Genomic DNA, 18,338 nt, shown 5'->3' with positions numbered 1-18,338 from the left:
GTGGATTGAGAACTGGCTGACAGATAGAGCTCAGAGGGTTGTGGTTAGTGGTGCAGTCTAGTTCGAGGTCAGTAACAAGTGGTGTCCCTCAGGGGTCAGTACTGGGTCCAGTCCTGTTCAATATATTCATCGATGATCTGGATGAAGGGATAGAGCGTACCATCGGCAAGTTTGCTGATGACACTAAACTGGGAGGAGTGGCTGACAGGCCAGAAGGCTGTGCTGCTTTACAGCGTGACCTGGACAGGCTGGAGAGTTGGGCAGGGAGGAACCTAATGAAATTCAACAAGGGTGAATGTAGGGTACTGTATCTGGGGAGGAATAACCCCACGCATCAGTACAGGTTGGGGGCTGACTCTCTCCTGGAGAGCAGCTCTGTGGAAAGGGACCTGGGAGTCCTGGTGGACAACAGGATGACCATGAGCCAGCAATGTGCCCTGGTGGCCAAGAGGGCCAATGGCATCCTGGGGTGCATCAAAAAGAGTGTGGCCAGCAGGTGGAGGGAGGTCATCCTCCCCCTCTACTCTGCCCTGGTGAGGCCGCATCTGGAGCACTGCGTCCAGTTCTGGGCTCCCCAGTTCAAGAAAGACAGGGATCTGCTGGAGAGGGTCCAGCAAAGGGCTACGAAGATGATTAGGGGATTAGAACATCTTTCATATGAGGAAAGGCTGAGGAACTTGGGTCTCTTTAGCGTAGAGAAAAGAAGACTGAGGGGGGATCTTATTAATGCTTTCAAATACTTAAAGGGAGGATGCCAGAGGGATGGGAGGAGTCTTTTTTCAGTGGTGCCCATTGATAGGACGAGGGGTAATGGGCACAAGCTTGAACATAGGAAGTTCCATCTTAACATGAGGAGGAACTTCTTCACTTTGAGGGTAGTGGAGCACTGGAACAGGCTGCCCAGAGAGGTTGTGGAGTCTCCCACTCTGGAGATGTTCAAAACCCGCCTGGACGCTGTCCTGTGCAACCTGTTGTAGGTGACCCTGCTCTGGCAGGGGGTTGGACTAGATGATCTCCAGAGGTCCCTTCCAACCCTGACTATTCTGTGATTCTGTGTTTTTTTTGTATGCCTCAGTTTCTCCTGGGGCTAAAATGGGAGAAGGAGACTTCTTTTTAGCAATGGAAGTTACTCTGTGCTTGCGATTGTCCTTCCTCAGCCAAGAAAACTTAACGTGGTCTTCCACGAAAATGGTTTAATTTTTTTTCCTTCCTCCAGGCTCTTTGGAGGTTTGATCCGGGATGTGAAGCGAAAAGCCCCCTGGTTCTGGAGTGACTTTCGGGATGGTCTGAGCCTGCAGTGTCTGGCGTCCTTCCTCTTCCTCTACTGTGCCTGCATGTCCCCCGTCATCAATCACCTTTGGGGGACTGCTGGGGGAGGCGACCAACGGCCACATAGTGAGCACCTCTCTCTGTTGGGTGGCACGAGGGAGGACAACACTCATGCAAAAGTCCTTGCTGCAGTGAATTTGCACTTGTGGTTTTCCCTCTAATGATTTAATTACTCGCTGCTGCCTCTCTTCCCTGGACAGAGTGCCATGGAGTCGCTGCTGGGCGCATCCGTGACCGGCGTGGTGTATTTCCTCTTTGCTGGCCAACCTCTCACCATCCTCGGCAGCACCGGCCCCGTCCTCGTGTTCGAGAAGATCCTCTACAAATTCTGCAAGTAAGGCTGGCTGCTGCGGCCAGGTGCTGCGAGCGCCTTCAGAAGAAGGCAGGGATGGAGAAAAGATGTTTTTGTTAGTGGTAGTTGGTAGATTTAAGTTGTCTTCTGTGTCACAGACATCACGCGCTGCTGCTTTAGTATGTGACGGTGCAGGAGCCCTCGGTCTCTGAAGGATGGATGGGTGGTTCAGGGTTTTTAGAGTTAAAGTGGAAGAGCAGGAGGAGGAGAAACCACAAGGATATGGATGCCCGAGATGGGCTGCCCAGGGAAGATGAGACAAATGACTCTGGTTTGGGAATGAGGGAAGATTTGCTTTCCTCTCAGTACAAACTCGGGCACTTTTTTGCATGTTTTTTGCTGGAAGTGGAAATATATTTTACCCACATATCCAAACAGTTCTCTGGTCAAATGTTTTGATGATTTTTGAAAAAGCAGGAGCTTTTCAGGCAAAATGGATATTTTCCATGACAGTCTTTTTGTTGTGGCAACTGTGATGGGAGATTAACCTCTCTTATTGCAATTAAATTTATTATGAAGCCCCAACTTGCTGGCAGCAGGTAACTGGGTGCAAACCCAGCCGGTTTCGCTGTTAGGGCATCGGGGTGATGTGGGAGAACACCACCTTCCACAACAGGGACCTGACCTCAATTAGCCTCCGAGGCATTAACACAAGGTAATTGTTAAAGAATGATAATTAAATAATTGGCCTCTCCTCCTGCGGGCCCACACCCTGCGCCGCAGCCCCGAGGCTGTCTGTCGTAGGACGTGGAAACTGCATTTACCATCCGCAGCCTTGACACGCTCCTGAATTGCTGCCGACTTTCCCCAAAGGAAGGCACGGCTCGGAGCCTCTTGCTGCCCTTTCCACCCTGCATTTTCTTTTGCTTTCCCAGGGACTACGCACTCTTCTACCTCTCTCTACGGCGTGCATTGGGCTGTGGACCGCCTTCTTCTGCATGGTGCTGGTGGCCACTGACGCTAGCTCTTTGGTGTGCTACATCACCCGCTTCACCGAAGAAGCCTTCGCCTCCCTCATCTGCATCATCTTCATCTATGAGGCTCTGGAGAAGCTGAGTCACCTGCGAGAGGCCTACCCTGTGCACACGCACAGCAAGCTGGACTTCCTCACCATCTCCTAGTGGGTTTCTTCCTCCTAAAGTGCCGCTGCCCCTTGGCAGGAGCTCAGGGCTGCACCTCCATCGCCTTCCCCTCACCTCTGTCTTGGCTCCTCTCCTCCCAGCTGTAAGTGTGAGGCACCGACCCATCCCAGCAACGAAACCCTGCAGTTCTGGGAGAGCAACAAGATCAATGTGTCTGGCATCACCTGGGAGAACCTCACGGTGACTGTAAGTGCCCCGAGTCACTGCTTCCTCGTGCCGCGGCCGTGGCGTCCAGGGGCACTGGCCTGGTGCAAAGCTCAGAGCCCTTCAGGTGATGATGGGCTTCCAACTGTGCCAATGCTGCTCTGAAAAGTCGTTATTTCAGTCTAAGGTGTGGGTTTAACCCCCTTGGGCCTGGGAAGGAGAGTCCACCTCATCCCTGACATGGTGGGCAATAACTGTTATCCTCAGGACAGCGGTTCTGTCTGGGAGCAAGGTTCAGTGGGTGCTTTGGTTATTGGAGAAGTTGGAGGACTTCAGTTCATGCTTGAAGGCCATAATTAGCTTCCTTAATTGGTTCCTAGTAACTCCAGGCCTTGCTTTCTTACTCAGCGCTGTCTGAAGGTACGTGCATAAACTTGCATGTCTGAGCAGCTCCTTGGGCCATTGTTGCTGGAAGCAGAGCTCAGGCACAGGGTGGGACGCTCTTATAGACATCTTCACCCCCCTTGGCTGTGTCCTGTGAGCCCGCCCCCTGTGAGCCCGCCCCTGGGAAGGGACAATTTGTCTCTTCTCCTTTCCTGTCACTGTTGTCTTAGCCCTCCTTCCCCGTTCCCTCTTTCACTCTCCCCAAGAGTTTCCAGTGTTTCCTTCCCCTCTGGTGTCTTCTTCAGCCACGGTTACCTGCCGTTCAAGCGGAGGATGTGCCATAGGTCTGTGGTACGGTGTCCCATCACATCTCCTGTCTCTGCTGTCGTGGAGAGTTTCATGGACCTGCCTGTGGACACGATGGCCCCTACACACCTGAAGTCCTCTTCAGGCTGAGAGATCTGGGGCTGTTCAGTCTGGAGAAAAAATGGCTCAGGGAGACCTTATTAAGGTGTCTCAATGCCTGATGGGAGGGAATGAAGGCAAGGGAGCCAACTGTACCTCAGGAGTTCCCAGTGAGTAGACTCGGAAGGTTGTCAAACTCTGGAACCACTGGAACACTGCAACCGCCCAAAGAGGTTGTTAACTCTCCACCAATGGAGATCTTCCAAACCCTCATGAGTTCCCAGTGAGCTTTGAGTTTTGAGGGTGAACAAACACTGGAACAGGTGTCTCAGAGAGGTGGTGGAGTCTCTAATAACGGAGTTATTCAAAACCCACCGAGAGAAGGTCCTGAGCAACCTGCTGTAGCTGACCCTGCCTCAGCTGGGGCTTGGACTACACGGTCTCCAGAGGTGCCTTCCAACCTCACCCATTCTGTGAGTGTAGAGGACAAAAGTAAGACAGAAAGAAATGAGAACAGATCCCCTTGGCCACAAACACCTTGGTCTCCTGTGGAGAGGACCTGTGATGAAGAGAGGAAACTTATAATGAGGAAGGAGTAGCAGAGATGGAGTGTTATGCACTGACTGTAATCCTCCATTTCCCATCCCTCGTGTGCCTCTCCAGGCGGGAGTGAGAAGAAGAAATGCAAATGCAAATGAAGGAGTAATTTGAGCCTAGGGAAAAAAAAAAAAAGTGGGGTGGGGGAATGGTCTAAAATATTTAGTCATAGTTTCTGACTATCCAAGTCTACTTGACTTGGCAATGAACTGATAATTTGTAAGTGATTTCCCTGTCTTTGTTTTGACCCATGATCATCTTTCCCCTCGTATCATCTTGAGGACGGGGAGCGAGTGAGCAGCTTGGTTGTTGTCTGGCTGCTGGTCAAGGTTAACCCACCTTTCATAAACCCGCTTTCATTCACAACCAGACTGGAGAGCACTTTGTAACGTGTGTGGTGGGGATGGAAGAAGCAGATACTGGGCTGATTGTTCTTGAATTCTGAGAGAACTAGACGAGGTAATCTGCTGACCTCTTCGGTCTCTAGCTTGCAGGCTGTAATTCTTACTTACACGAGGAGATGAATAAAAGTGTGCAGTTTCCGTTAGGTGTGACTGTGCACTGCTGTGGAAAAACTGCTTCCACAGACTAACAGCATGACTGCAGTTTTTGGAGATGTCTGCCTGCACAGCTAATTTTCCTGAACATTTCCTTTGTCTTTGGGCTTTTCACCATAGCCTAAGATAACATTTGGAGCTTGAGAGTTGGTTTTGGAGATGGTCTGCAACCTTAGCTTTGAGTGTCCGTGTTTATGCTACTTTATGTGCCTTTTAGATGGCTTTATCTGTTGCACGATCTTGGAGTTGAGCGGCACTTTTTCCCTCTTTGAGCAGTTATTTCAACACGCTCAGTTTTTGAAAGATGAGTTTTAGTGAACACCAGGTTTTTTACAGTGCTGTTTAAGCTGTTGCTGGAATTAGCGCTCAGCATGAGCAACTTGTAATTGGAGTCAGACAGAAAAATTGAAACACTGGGGCCTTTTGTCTTTAAGATGGCTGTGACTGGTGGTGGTGGCTGCGTTTCATTTGTTGCTCCAAGAGCAATGGCTATGTGGCTGGTCAGAGTCTAGCTTAGACCTCAGTCATTACAGTATTATGTCAACTCTTGCTTTAAGAAACAGTTGATAGCTGTTTCAAGAGATGCCGGTGTGAACAGGGTTAAATTTGACAGGGTGGACATGTTATGTATTGCATTTACATCTCCGAACTGGAGTGCGGGGAGCTTGAGGTGTGCAGACAGCTTCAGGGATTAGCAAAATGGTTGATTGCAGTATGGAGGCTATGTGATGTGTACACAGACATTGCTACAGGTTCACTCACTGTAAACCTGGTGAAACTGTTTGTTTTCATCTGCTGGCTTTCACTGGCATGGACAAATGTAAAAGGTGGAAGATAAACAGAATATAAAAAATACCCACTGATAAGTCAGACGCTGCTGTGGGATAATTGAGCGTTTTGGTGGTTTGTTGAGCACCTCAGTTTTTGGAAGGACACCTGCATTCTCTCTGCTCTCTTTTTTTTTCTTCCAGATTTTGATGTGTCCAGAACATGAAATGGAGAGGGTAAACATGTACTGTGAAACCTGCAGAAGGCCTGTTTGTCGTCTATGTAAACCGGGTGGATGTCATGCAAACCACAGAGTAACAACCATAAGCACTGCCTACAAAACCTTTAAGGTAAAAGTAAATATTGTTGGACCTGGCCTTAAGAAGGGGGAAGAGCACTGAGCCTCGGGTTTAAGGGCAAACTTCCCCTGGCAGGATGCCAGGACGTGTGTTTGGAGGACACTGAACGAGTCATGAGGCATGCTGCTGTGCAACATCTGTTAATGTATATATTAGTGTGACATAGTGTGCGGCTAAGAAACTAAACTATATTTTCTATGAGGCTTCAAACAGAACCCCTTAAAAGCGCTTCCACCTTATGTTAGCCAACTGTGCATCAGTACTGACCAATGCAGAAGGTTTAAGAAGTTAATGGTTTACAATCTGGCTTTTTTAAGGCAAGTGTCCTTGTGGCTTGGGTTAGCTTATACTTCAGAAGCACTCCTGAAGAATCTGCATCGGCAGTTATCTGCTGGGACGCTGTATGTTTTTGAAGTTGCAGAGCTGTTGATTCCCTAAGCACCATACAACAGGGCAGACTTGCAAACACTGCTTTGTTATTAAAGAATGATTGCTGCTGCCTCCTCTTCTTCCTTTGCTTCCTCTCTTGCTCACAGGAGAGAAAAAAAAAAAAAAAGCCCATCCCAGCCTGCCTTCTGCTCTTTGGCCTCCTCGCCTGTTTGCAAGGCTTTTCCTGTACAGCTGTTAACTCTTGCAACTAAGGAAGTGCAGAGACACTCCTAAGTTCAAGTTTCCAACCACTCATTTTTCTAGCAAACCTTACTACAGATGAGTTAATAACCTATGAGGCTTTTCTATTAGTTCTGGTAATGTCTTGAAGACTCGTGTTCCTAGCCTAAGAGAGAAGGTGACTGCTGTGGCTGGGGAAGGATGAGCCAGCTGAGGCTGTCACCTCTTCTCCTCAGAGGCTGTGCCACCAGTCCTGCACATGGCAGTGGCCTGATGTCCCGGGCCAGTCATGGCGGGTCACTGAGCAGTTCTCCGCAGGGTTGCTGCTCATAACTGATGGCAGGCTCTTGTCCTCGTAACTACAGAAACTGAGTGCTGGCTGGGTGGCCCACCTGTGCTTGTTGTCAGTTTGGGTGGGATGCCCTTGTTCTGCCTGCCAGTTTGCTGTTTTATTTTAACAGGAGAAGCTTTCAAAAGATATCGAGTACCTCATCAGTAAGGAGAGCCAGGTGAAAGCTCGCATCACGCAGCTGGATCTGCTGCTGAAAGAAACAGAGGTGAGAGTGGCTTGTGGGTTGTCTGGGGATGGACCTTGCAAGGACACAGCAGGGACTCCAAATGGAACAGTGAAGTGTTCCAGATCCTTTGGTTTTTTTTTTGTTAGCCAGCAAAACCATTTCTGAACAGTTTGTGTTGGTTCTGAGTCACAGACGGTAAGACCTAATCCTGACAGTGTGGGAAATTTGGGCAACCTACAGAGGGAAGTTAAGTTTTGGGTGCTGCTGTGAATTTAATTGACATAAAGCTTATTTGATACCTTACCCAAAGAGAGGTGGGTTAGACTTACAGCTCTTGCATATGAGTGGTGCTGCACAATTTATGCTGTCTGTTTACCTTGAGGATGTTGCAGTGAAGTCAGAATTAAGGGCAAAATCTCCCTGCAGAAGAGTCAGAGCTGGGAGCTCACATGCGAGCTGAAAAACGCAATGGCAAAAATTGGCAGGAGCTCCTGGCCCTGCCTGTATCTTGCTGCAGATGGCCTTTGTGCTTCATAGTTCCTTTAATCCAGGGCACTCATCAGAGGTGGCACTACAGGGCATAGGGGAGAAACTGGGCTGGACTCCCAGTTCAGGGTGACTGGGGAAGGTGGAAGAGCACCTAGGTCTTGGGCATGAAGACTTCAGACGCTGACTTGCTTTTACAGTGCTTTTCCATGAACTATTTAGACAAACGCTGTGCGTAACTAAATACATAATCGGAGGAATAATTTCCTGCTCTTTCCTCTCTGCGTTAACATAGGAGACGCTTACTAGCTTGGGTGCAGTGCTGATTGCATTTTCAGTGTTGAAGAGCATAACAAAGCTCGTTAGTCTTGTCAGTCAAACAGATGACTAGTTTGCTCTGATCTCTTGAACAACCCGAAGTACATTTCTGTACACAGCCACAGTGCTGTGGGATCCGTCTAAAATGTCTTTTGTTCCCTCCTAGTGCAACAGTGAAAGAGCGAAAGAAGAAGCATCTCAGAGTTTTGAGAAATTATCTCATGTCCTGGAAGAGAAGAAATCCGCAGCTCTTAGGGCAATTGAAGCTTCTAAGAATTTAAGGCTGGAAAAATTGCAAACACAAGCAGAAGAATCTCAAGGGCTCCTGGAAAATAATGGCCTTGTAGGACTTGCTCAAGAACTGCTTAAAGAAACCGATCCATCTTGTTTTGTTCAAACAGCAAAACAACTTCACGTCAGGTATCTTATTAATTATCTTCCGTTTGAGGTACAGGTACTGTTCCAGGGATGTCTGGTCAGTCATATTCTTTGGACACCTGCTAGGAAAGTACTGAATGCAAGTACTTTGTGTTGCAGAGCCTCAGAGGCGGTCCCGGTACCATTCAGTAGAAATTCCTATATTACAGTGTGCGTTAAAAAACAGCCCAGAGGAGGGGCTCTGTCCTGCGCCAACGCCTAGCCTTCTTCAGTAGGACTGCAGTGGAAGGGTAACCCATTCAGCTCACTGATACAGTCCTTTGCTCAGAGATTGCATCGGATATTTGCAAGTTAATCTAACAGGTCTCTTCTGGCTTTAAACTCTTTGATCTGAATAGTTGTGCTCCATTAGTGCTTCACACCTATTTTGTTCTTTGAATGTAATGCCCCAAATTGTTAAAATGCTCTGCCAACCAAAAGATTCCCTGTTAGTTATCTTTACACTGATGTACAAAAGGCCTTTAAATTTTGCATTTTAATTCTGTCTAGAGAGACAAGTTTCTGGGACACATGAGTAAGTACCTGAAAAGAGAACTTTTTTTAAAGCAAAACCTAGCGGTTTTGCTTTAAGGAATGCACCCATGTGAATTCCTTTTTCCCTCTTCTGCCATCCCTCTGCTTCTGTGCTTTCAGAATCCAAAAAGCTACTGAATCTCTCAAGAGCTTCAAGCCAGCAGCTGAAACTACTTTCGAGGACTTTGTGATGGACATAGCCAAGCAAGAAGAGATCCTTGGTGACTTGTCCTTCCATTCCAATGGTAAATTATGAGAGCATCACGTCTTTCTTGAGTTATAGCTTTAAGGGCTTCTCTGGAAAGAGGCAAAACTTGTGCAGGGCTGCAGTTGCAGAACTCAATCTTGTGACTTGCATTGTCCCTTCTGCCTCTGTGATTCTCAAGGCATTACCTGGCAGCAATGCTAGCTTCAGCTTTGATAAAGAAGCTAAGATGCCATGGCATTCAGAACCAGTTTACATTGGCTTCCAAAATATTGTAGTTAAGTAATACTAGGTCTTCCTAGCAGCTTTTTGTCGTGATTGCATGACAGAAAAGAATAGGTTTTTATATGGTTTTTTAGTTGCCAGCAAAAATAAATAATACAACTTTCAAAGTAAAACCAGAAAGGATTTAAGTGCATGAACAGACCCATCCTCATCTGCACTCTTTGACTGAGTCAGATTTCCCCCCCCCACTGTCCCCCCAGTGCTGTAGCCACTCAACAAAGGGCTTCTGTGTTTAATTCTAAAACAACATGTATCTACATTTGAGGTGTTTTTCTCCTGAATCTCTGTCATTCCAGGTCTAGAAATACCAGAAATCAATGAAGAGCAGAGCAAAATGTACAACAAAGCTCTGATCAGTTGGGAATGCCCTGGGAAGACAGACTCAGCTGATATCTATGTTCTTGAGTATCATAAGCTTAATAGAGAAGAGGAGAGTACAACGTGGCAGGAGATCGAAGTTTGCAGCAAGAGCAAAGTCATATCTGATCTCGATGACGACAGCAGCTATGCCTTCAGAGTTCGAGGATATAAAGGATCCATCTCCAGCCCTTGGAGCCGAGAAGTTATCTTGCGTACGCCTCCAGCCCCAGGTATTGGGTTTTCTTATGTCCACGAGCTGCTGGTGGTGTTAAGAGCTGTAGGTGGTTTCCAGTAGCTCCCAGACTTCTACTACACTGTTACCGGTTGTATAAATGTTGAAAAGCACTGCTAACAAACAGGTTAAGTAGGTAGCATACTGAGACTGTGTTAGCTTGCGTAATGTTCCTGGTAGCCTTTAAAAGCGAGGAATTCTAGTGCCAGCATGACTTAAAATATAGTTTATAAGCACAGAAATACTTAACTAAGAGAAAATTTTTGGGGATGCTGTTTTTCAGTTCTCAGTTTTCTTTTTGATGACAAATGCGGGTACAACAGTGAACATCTCCTGCTGAACCCAGGAAGAACCTCTGTGGAAAGTAGGGCTGGATTTCCTCTACTGCTGGGGTCTGAGCGCATGCAGGCCGGATGCTACACAACCCTGGATTACATCATTGGCGACACTGGGATTGCCAAAGGGAAGCACTTCTGGGCTTTTCACGTGGAAGCCTATTCCTACCTGGTGAAAGTGGGAGTTGTTTCTAGCAACAAGATACAGAGGTTGTTCCATAATACCCATGATGTGACCAGCCCAAGGTAAATTGCAGACTCTTGCTTAATACATGTTTTGTATAAGGAGATGGCTTTTTAAAAAATAAATTAAGAGCGAGCCTGGTCTCAATTAGTATACAAGATGAACCTAAGCAGTGGGAAGTGGCTTGAAGGATATAGTGTAAGCAGGTTGTCCTGTTCATCCTCTACTATTAGTAGGAAGATGTTCTAATTGTCCAGAGTCCTATTTTCTTTCTTTCTGGGAAAGAAATCGGGTTTCTACAGATATCAAGATATGTCAGTTAAAGCAAGAAGGTTAAAAAAGAGAAAAAAAAGCATCATTTGCAAGATTGAAGCAATGCTTAGTTGTCAATAGTAAGATTCTGCCTTAATTCCCTTAGCATACTAGGTTTGGCAGCCACTCAGAGGTACAATGTTCACTGTGCATATCTGTGTGTCTTTGCTGTAGCTTGCGTCATGGTGGATTCCAAGTCACTGGCTCATCCCAGGCTATAGATTTGCATGTGACACTGGAGTGCTACTGAGCACAAGCCAAAGTGCAGTGGATAAACCAGCAAAAAGATTTCCAGCTCTCAATTACAGTTGTAGTAAGCCTGGATGTGTCTAGGAACTGCAGGCTGGGAGGCTATCTCCCAGGGGCTCTTAACTTTTTCATGAATCTAACAAAAGTGTTGGCCTTCTGCTGTATAACATACTGAAATTATAAAAACGCCAGTGTCTCAAGCTTCTGAAAGTCAGATGGAGACTTTTTGAAAAATGAGAAATTAGATCCTGATTTTCTCATTTCTCCCGGTCCCTGCCAGGAGGGAGTGAAGCTCAGCCCCGCTCCCTCCTTTTACAGGGAGGAAAACAAAATGGAAAAAAGAAAACCAAATTGTCCTATATTAGAAGTGTATAATTCCATTTTAAGGGTAGGGCAGCAATAGGGCTGGTACCACAGCCCCCCAGCCCCACAGCCACTGTGGGTCACCGGCGTAATAATGTACCTCTCCGGTAATTCAAGTTTCTTTTGGGAAGGGGGGAGAGATGGGGACTCTCCTGCGCCGGGACCTTTCCCCTCCAGGGAGGCAGAGGCGGAGCAGCGAGCACGGTCCTGCCCGGAGGGCAGCGTGGAGGGGACGCGCACGGGCATCCCGGAGGAACAGCAGCAAGGAAACCCCGGCACTGCACCTTTCCCTTCCTCCGAGCCTTTTTCTTTTCCTCTTTTTAAGGGCTCAACCAGTTTCTTCCCCCTCTGACCGTCACCATGGGGCACTGGCACCAGCAGCTTTGCAAAACCCCATCCTGTAAAAGCCGCCTGATTTTGGCCCTGTTTGGGGATGCGCTGCTTCCATCCTTACAGAGCAAACTGATAGATTTGGTTTTCTCCCCCCTCCCCATTTAGCAAGAAGCACCAACGTGCCGTTGTCGTTTTGGGTCGGTTTGCTGCAGAAAAAGGCTCCCGCAGGGGACGGGATAAGCCGATGGCAGGAGGGTCCCTGCACCCATCCCACCGCTGCTGGTGGAGGGCGGCAAGGGGACCTTTTCTTCGGGGTTGTCCTCTCCTCCCGGGCTCTGCAGCCCCACGCCGCAGCCCAACGACCCCCCCGAGATGGGAAGAGAGCACGAGAACCATCTCTGCTCAACAGCTCAAGAGGAAAAAACAAAATAAACGAAAGAGATAAAATAATACAATAGGATGAGATACAATAACGCAGGAGCACCCGCCCCACTCGTGGCACTACTTTTATTCTCGGCCACTGCAGTGATTGGGGGGTTTGACAGGATGGACCTTCCAAGGTCCCCTCCCACCCAAACCAGTCTTTGGGTCCATGACTGGAAGTGTCTGAGGTCAGGTTGGATGGGGCTGCAACCAACCCCGTCTACTGGATCCCAAACCACCCAGAAATCCAATCCAAACTGTTCTTTGGGTCCGGTTGGAGGTGTTCAAGGTCAGGTTGGATGGGGCTGGGACCAACCTGGTCTACTGGAAGGTGTCCCAGCCGATGATGGGGAGGTTGGACTGGATGGACCTTCAAAGGTCCCCTTCAACACAAACCGTTCTGTGGGTCTATGACTGGAAGTGTCCAACGTAAGGCTGGATGAGACTGGGACCAACCTTCTCTACTGGTTCCCAAACCTTCCAGCCCAAAAATCCAACTCAACCAACCCAAACCTTCTATGAGTCTGATTGGAGGGGTTCAAGGTCAGATTGGACAGGGCTGGGACCAACCTGGTCTGTTGGAACCCAAACCACCCAAAAATCCAACTCAACCAATGCAAACCATTCTGTGGGTCTGAGTGGATGTATCCAAGGTCCGGTTGGATGGGGCGTTGAGTAACCTGCTCTACTGGAATATGCCCCTGCCGAAGACAGGGGAGGTTGGACGAGATGGACCTTCAAATGTCTCCTCCAAGCCAAACCAATCTGTGTGTCCATGACTGGAAGGTCCGAGGTCAGGTTGGACGGGGCTTGGAGCATCCTGAGCTGCTTGAAGCTCTCCCTGCTAATGGCCACCCCACCAGAGGTTGGCGGTTGCCGTGTCACCACGGTCAGTCAATCAGCGATGAACATGTCACCCTGATGTCACAAGAGGTGCGTGGCACACCCACTCAGGGGGTATAAAAGGGCCCACCGGGTGGTGGGTCCCACACTTTGGAGGAACGTCCATAAGATGACCTCCAACATGGCTGTCGCCACCAAGAACCGACCTGCCAGCGTGAGGCGGACCAAGATGGACTTCTGGGATGGGATGGAGCACACCTTCGCTATGTCCAGCGTCACCGCTGAAGGTACGGCCAACCGCAGCCACCTCTCCGGCAGCCAAGACTCAAGGGCTTGTCACCATTTCGGAGCCAGCCCTGACACTTGGCGTCTGCCACCGCGTCGCGGCTCAAGGGGGAGATGTTTGGGGTGGACCTGAGAGCTGGTGGAGATGGGGCCTGACCTGGTTCTTCTTTGTTTTTTCAGAGCGAACGGCCGTCTGGGATGCAGTGGCTGGCTACATTCAAGACCAACTCCTGCTCCACAAGGTGGTGCAACACCCGCGTCCTCCTCATGCACCATGAGGGGTGGTGGGATCCCCCTGGGGCGTGGCCTGCTCTCACCCTTCAACTCCTCAGAAAACAGGAATCTCACCCCAAAAGTCCCCACTGACGGCCAAACGGGGCCTGTGCAATGTTGGTGTCACTTCTGGTAGGGCTGATCCAGGTCGCTGGAGACCCCCCCGGGATGGCCTCATCCTGGTTCTGCCCAAACTCCTGTGCTGTTTTTTTCTCCTGAGGAGGGGAAGGACTCAACATCTCCTCCCCAAAGTTCTCCCCACCGCCCAGCTCGTGCCTCCAAACGGTGGGAGAGGGCAGGATCCAGCCTGAAGCACCATCCCTGGATGGGGGAGGTCACCTCCAGATCTTCCCTCTAGCCAGTCCTCACCCTCCCACCCTTCTCGTCCACTTGCAGGGCGTCCGAATTCCCACCCTTGGCTCCTTCGGTACTGTCCTCGAACACGTCCAGGTCGGAGATGAAACCCTGACTATCCAGAAGCCGGTGTTCCACCTGGCCAGGAACCTTGCTGTTGTCCACAACCTGATGGACAACAAGGACTACCTGCCCGGTAAGATGGCTGACTGCATGGTCATCTTGTCTGAAGCAACTCCAAAGTCCAATAATTGAGTGGGTTTGAGTTTTTTTGGGGCAATGCAATGATTGTGACACACAAGCTGTAGGACACGGGCCACCGGGTGAGCGTCTCCATCCTTCTCCTGTGGTTCTTCCAGGCAACAAGGAGCTGGAGCCCCTCAAGTACTCCAAGGTGGCCGTGGCAGCCGCTGTGTCCCGGCAGAAAGTGGTGGACTGCATCCAAGGCACCACGACCGTCCTCTCGCACTGCCTGGGGAAGGGGGAGAATGTGGCCCTCATCCTGAGGGAGGTGGGGGTGCTCCTCATCGAAGGCACGAAAGTGCACATGAAATTCTACCGCAGCTTCCTGGAGAGGCTGTCTGGGAAGGAGAACTTGGAGAAGGTTGTCTTCAAGGTAAGCATTTTGGGTTCTCTGTGGTGCGTGCGGTCCCACGGCAGTGTTCTGGCACTGCTTGTGTGGGGTCCCTCAGGACACGTTCAGCCACTCGGTCCAGGTGAGAGTTACGGTCCTGCCAACACTTGCTGCCTCAAGCTCCTCCAACACTTGAGAGCCTCAGCCATGTGGGGGATGTCCCACCGTTTTTGGCCTCTTCCAATGTGGGGTGCTTTAACCACGTTGAGGGATGTCCTGCCATCTTTGGCCTCCTCCAACACTGAGTGGCTCAGCCATGCTGGAGACATCCTGCCATCTTTGGCCTCCTCCAACACTGAGACCCTCAACCACATTGAGGATGTCCTGCTGTCTTTGGCATCCTCCAGTGTGCAGTGTCTCAACCACCTTGAGGATGTCCTGAATCTTTGTGTTCCTCCATTGCAGGTCCCCCATCTGCTGGACATGATTGTGTCCCCAGTGGTACCCGTGGCCTCACTGAGCTTCTCCGGCCATGTCATCCTCTTTCCCAAGTGAGTACGTTGGCGGCTGTAGCCGCTCTTTGATGCCAACGCCCAAGGTAGCATCTCTTCCTTGTGCCGCTGCGGGTGTCCTGGGGACACCAGGCGGCGACTCTTGATGATGTCCCCAGGCCGCAGTCACTCCCATAAGGCAGCTCTGAGGGGAAAGACAGAGGAATTTGGATGACATTTCTTCCTGTGGTGGCCTGGACTTCTTTGCTGGGCGACTCCATTTCCCAGGCCCGTCCTTGGGGATGGGATGTGGTAGACTTGGGAAGTCAATGGCCTTCATGGCAATGCCAAACTCTGCCTGCGGGCAGGTGGCCGCAGCAAGTGGCAAGTGCTGGTGGTGCCATGGGTCATATGGGTGTCTTCTCCTTCTTTCCAGGTTTGTGATGGAGTGTGTGCCCAAACACCCACCCAGGGCTCTCCTCAAGACCTCGAGACAAGTCCCTGGTGAGGATGTGCAGATGAGAAAAGACAGTTTGCCACCTCTCCAGCAAGGTGGGAAAGGTAAAGCAGCTCCCAGCTCTTCTCCATGGGACGGGCAACCAACTTCTGCCATGTTGTGGGGAAATGGCCGACGCTGAGCGCCAAAAGGCTCCGACTTGTCCCAAAGCTTCAGGCCAACTCCTGAGGGCCTTTTGTCCTAACGATTTGTTGGTGTCACCAAAAGAGAGCCCCGGGGTGGGATGTGCCCAAGGGTACAGTGGGAGGATGGTGGGCCAAGGCCTTCTCCTCCCCCTCTTCCCCTCAGAAATGACACCTGTCCCCTCCCCGGCACCACCCGTCTCCTCCTTCCTGACCATCATGATGATGATGAAGTCGGAAAACCACATTGGAAATGGTGCTGGTGTTGGGGAGGACACGATGGGGCTGCTAGAGGAGCAGAATGTCCAACCCTCAGACATTTTGGGAAGGGGCCTGAGCACCCCCTGCGTGTCCCTGGGTGGTCTGGCAGCGTCACAGCGACGCTCTTCTGAGGAGGTGTCTTCTTTCTGGTTCCAGTGGGGTTTCCCGGTTTTCCCTTTCCTGCTGCTCCGAGCCCGACTCAAAGCAAAACACTGCAGTTCGGGGAAATCTCGGAGCTGCAGAAGAAGAAGAGGACAAGGTCTCTGGCCAGGTGAGGCTGAAGGCTCAGGGTGGGCGGCCACACGGGGCCATTTTACCCGGAGAGGTGGGAGACGCTCCATCCCTGGAGACATTCCAGGCCAGGTTGGATGGGGCTTTGAGCAACCTGATCTGGTTGAAGACCTCCCTGCTCATGGCAGGGGTGTTGGACTAGATGGACCTTCAAAGGTCCCTTCCCACCCAAATCATTCCATCAGCCTGACTGGAGGTGTTCAAGGTCAGGTTGGATGGGGCTGGAACCAACCTGGTCTACTGGAAGGTGGCCCTGCCGATGACAGCGGGGGGCGTTGGACTAGATGAACCTCTAAATGTCCCTTCCAACCCAAACCATTCCATGATCTTCTGACCCAGCAAGAGCCCGTTCCCCAGCCCTGAACGCTCCTTGGTCATCACCACCCAAGCGTGGTGAAGGCAGCACCTGGAGGGGTGGGATGTGGCTGCCGGGAACACCCACATTTCACAGGGCTGGATCTTCTCCAGCTCTTCAGGAGAGCCCCAGCGTGGTCTAGGGACAATGGGACAGCTGTGTGTCAGATGAGGGTCCCGGCACAGGGGGTTTCCTCAGCCAACCTGCTGCTGGCTACATGAGGAGGCATGTGGCTCATGGGGAGGGGCAGAAAGCAGCCCCAAACCCATTGTGTCCTCAGGTAGACCTCTCCCTTTGTGTCCTTCCAGGCGGCGGTTGGTGGTCCCAAGGGTCTCCTCCGACACAAACCAACCCATGACCAGCCAACCCAAGGGCAAAGCAATGCCCAAAAGACAACATGGACGCAGAGCCAAGAGATGGCAGCCAACCCTCAGTCCTATAGAGGAGGAAGAGGAGGAGAAGGAGGAAGAGAAGGAGAAGGAGGAAGAGAAGGAGAAGGAATAGTGAAGAAAATCCTCACCGAACGCACAGTGCTGAAGGCGGTGAAGGCCGAGTCCTCCCATCCTCGCGAAGCCTCGGCCTTCATAACGTCTGTAATAGCCGTATTATCGGCAACGAGTTCTGAGGTCAGCCTGCTCAAGGAGCCCGCCTACGGGGCCCTCCAACGGCCACCACCGAGCCGAGGCAGCAAAACCAGCAAAGCTGTCCCTCCATGGAGAGTTCAGAGAAGACTTTAAAGGACAGTCCTGTGAAGAGTCCCTGGAAGGATCCCCTGAAGAGTCCTCCAGAGAGTTCCCTGCTGAGAACCCTCTGTCACCCGCTGCCAAGAACCCTGGCCAGACCCCCGGCTGTCCCCCAGCATCGGCCACCCCGCATGGCCCAACTGTTGGAGGAGCTGCTGAGGAGGCAGTCCCAGGAGGTTTTGACCCGCTCGCTGCTGCCACCAGCCGTTGTCTCCTGCCAGGCTGTGCCTAGATCGGGAGAGGCGGGTGGCAAGCAGGCCAAGCGCCCCGCGCCACACGGCACCCCCAGGACGCAAGAGACCTCCCCGTGGGACCACATCCCACCCAAGAAGAGGAAGATGGTGGTGTGCCAGGTGGAAAAACACTCCAAACCCCTGTGGGAGGGGACGCCGGAGCGGGACGGTGCCGCAGTGGGCAGCAGCAGGCAGCACATGGGCAGCAACAAATGGAGGGCAGATGGCAACACCATGGCCACCACGCGACCCAGAACCCTGGTGGATGCTGGGGGGCAAAGTGCCCCACGCTCCCCCAGCCTCTCTTCATGGGCTGATAGAGAAGGCGTGGAGCACGCATCCCCACCGCATGCGACCCGCACCCACCCACTCCAGCCCCAGCCCCACTCTCCCACATCTCTCTCTCTTTCTTAATTCATTAAAGGTTTGATGTTTGGTTCACAGTGCGTCTGCCTGCGGTCATTCCTGCACTGGGAGGCGCGGGGGTTAACGCAGCCCGTGCCGCATGTGTACATCTGACCCTCCACCTCTTCACCCCTGTGTATGAGGAATCCCCCAAGGTTGTGGATGGAGACTGTCCTGGTTTGAGGTAAAACAGAACCGATTTTGTTCAGTAACTTCGCTTCTTAGCGGGGCCTCTTCTAACTACTAAAATAACTGCATATTGTGCAGACAGTGTTCACTCTCTCAGAGAGATCAGACCAATGTTTATAGCTGATGCCCAGGCGTGGGATGCAGAGAGGCTCCTGCTTACACTTATTGCCATAACAGACAAGGCCAACCAACTTTGTTATTT

The 18,338-nt window shown here is 50.9% G+C and overlaps 1 protein-coding gene across 1 annotated transcript in view; it reads left to right on the top strand.

Moving 5' to 3' along the window:
• The window catches only part of LOC309685331 (E3 ubiquitin-protein ligase TRIM36-like), a gene marked incomplete at both ends in the record, with an annotated part of 81,509 nt that extends 70,923 nt beyond the window's left edge, over window positions 1–10,586 (top strand). The window contains 6 exons of the mRNA XM_082501111.1: window positions 5,882–6,028; window positions 7,108–7,203; window positions 8,135–8,388; window positions 9,040–9,164; window positions 9,706–9,999; window positions 10,285–10,586. Of these exons, the coding sequence (XP_082357237.1) occupies window positions 5,882–6,028; window positions 7,108–7,203; window positions 8,135–8,388; window positions 9,040–9,164; window positions 9,706–9,999; window positions 10,285–10,586 (1,218 nt within the window). The remainder of the gene's footprint in view (window positions 1–5,881; window positions 6,029–7,107; window positions 7,204–8,134; window positions 8,389–9,039; window positions 9,165–9,705; window positions 10,000–10,284) is intronic.
• Window positions 10,587–18,338: the final 7,752 nt, after the last annotated feature.

The sequence above is a fragment of the Vanellus vanellus genome (assembly GCF_965231255.1).
Source record: "Vanellus vanellus genome assembly, contig: HAP1_SCAFFOLD_59, whole genome shotgun sequence".
NCBI classification, from domain to species: domain Eukaryota; kingdom Metazoa; phylum Chordata; class Aves; order Charadriiformes; family Charadriidae; genus Vanellus; species Vanellus vanellus.
Note: the sequence above shows the minus strand (reverse complement) of the source record. Positions and strands in the feature narration are given on the sequence as shown.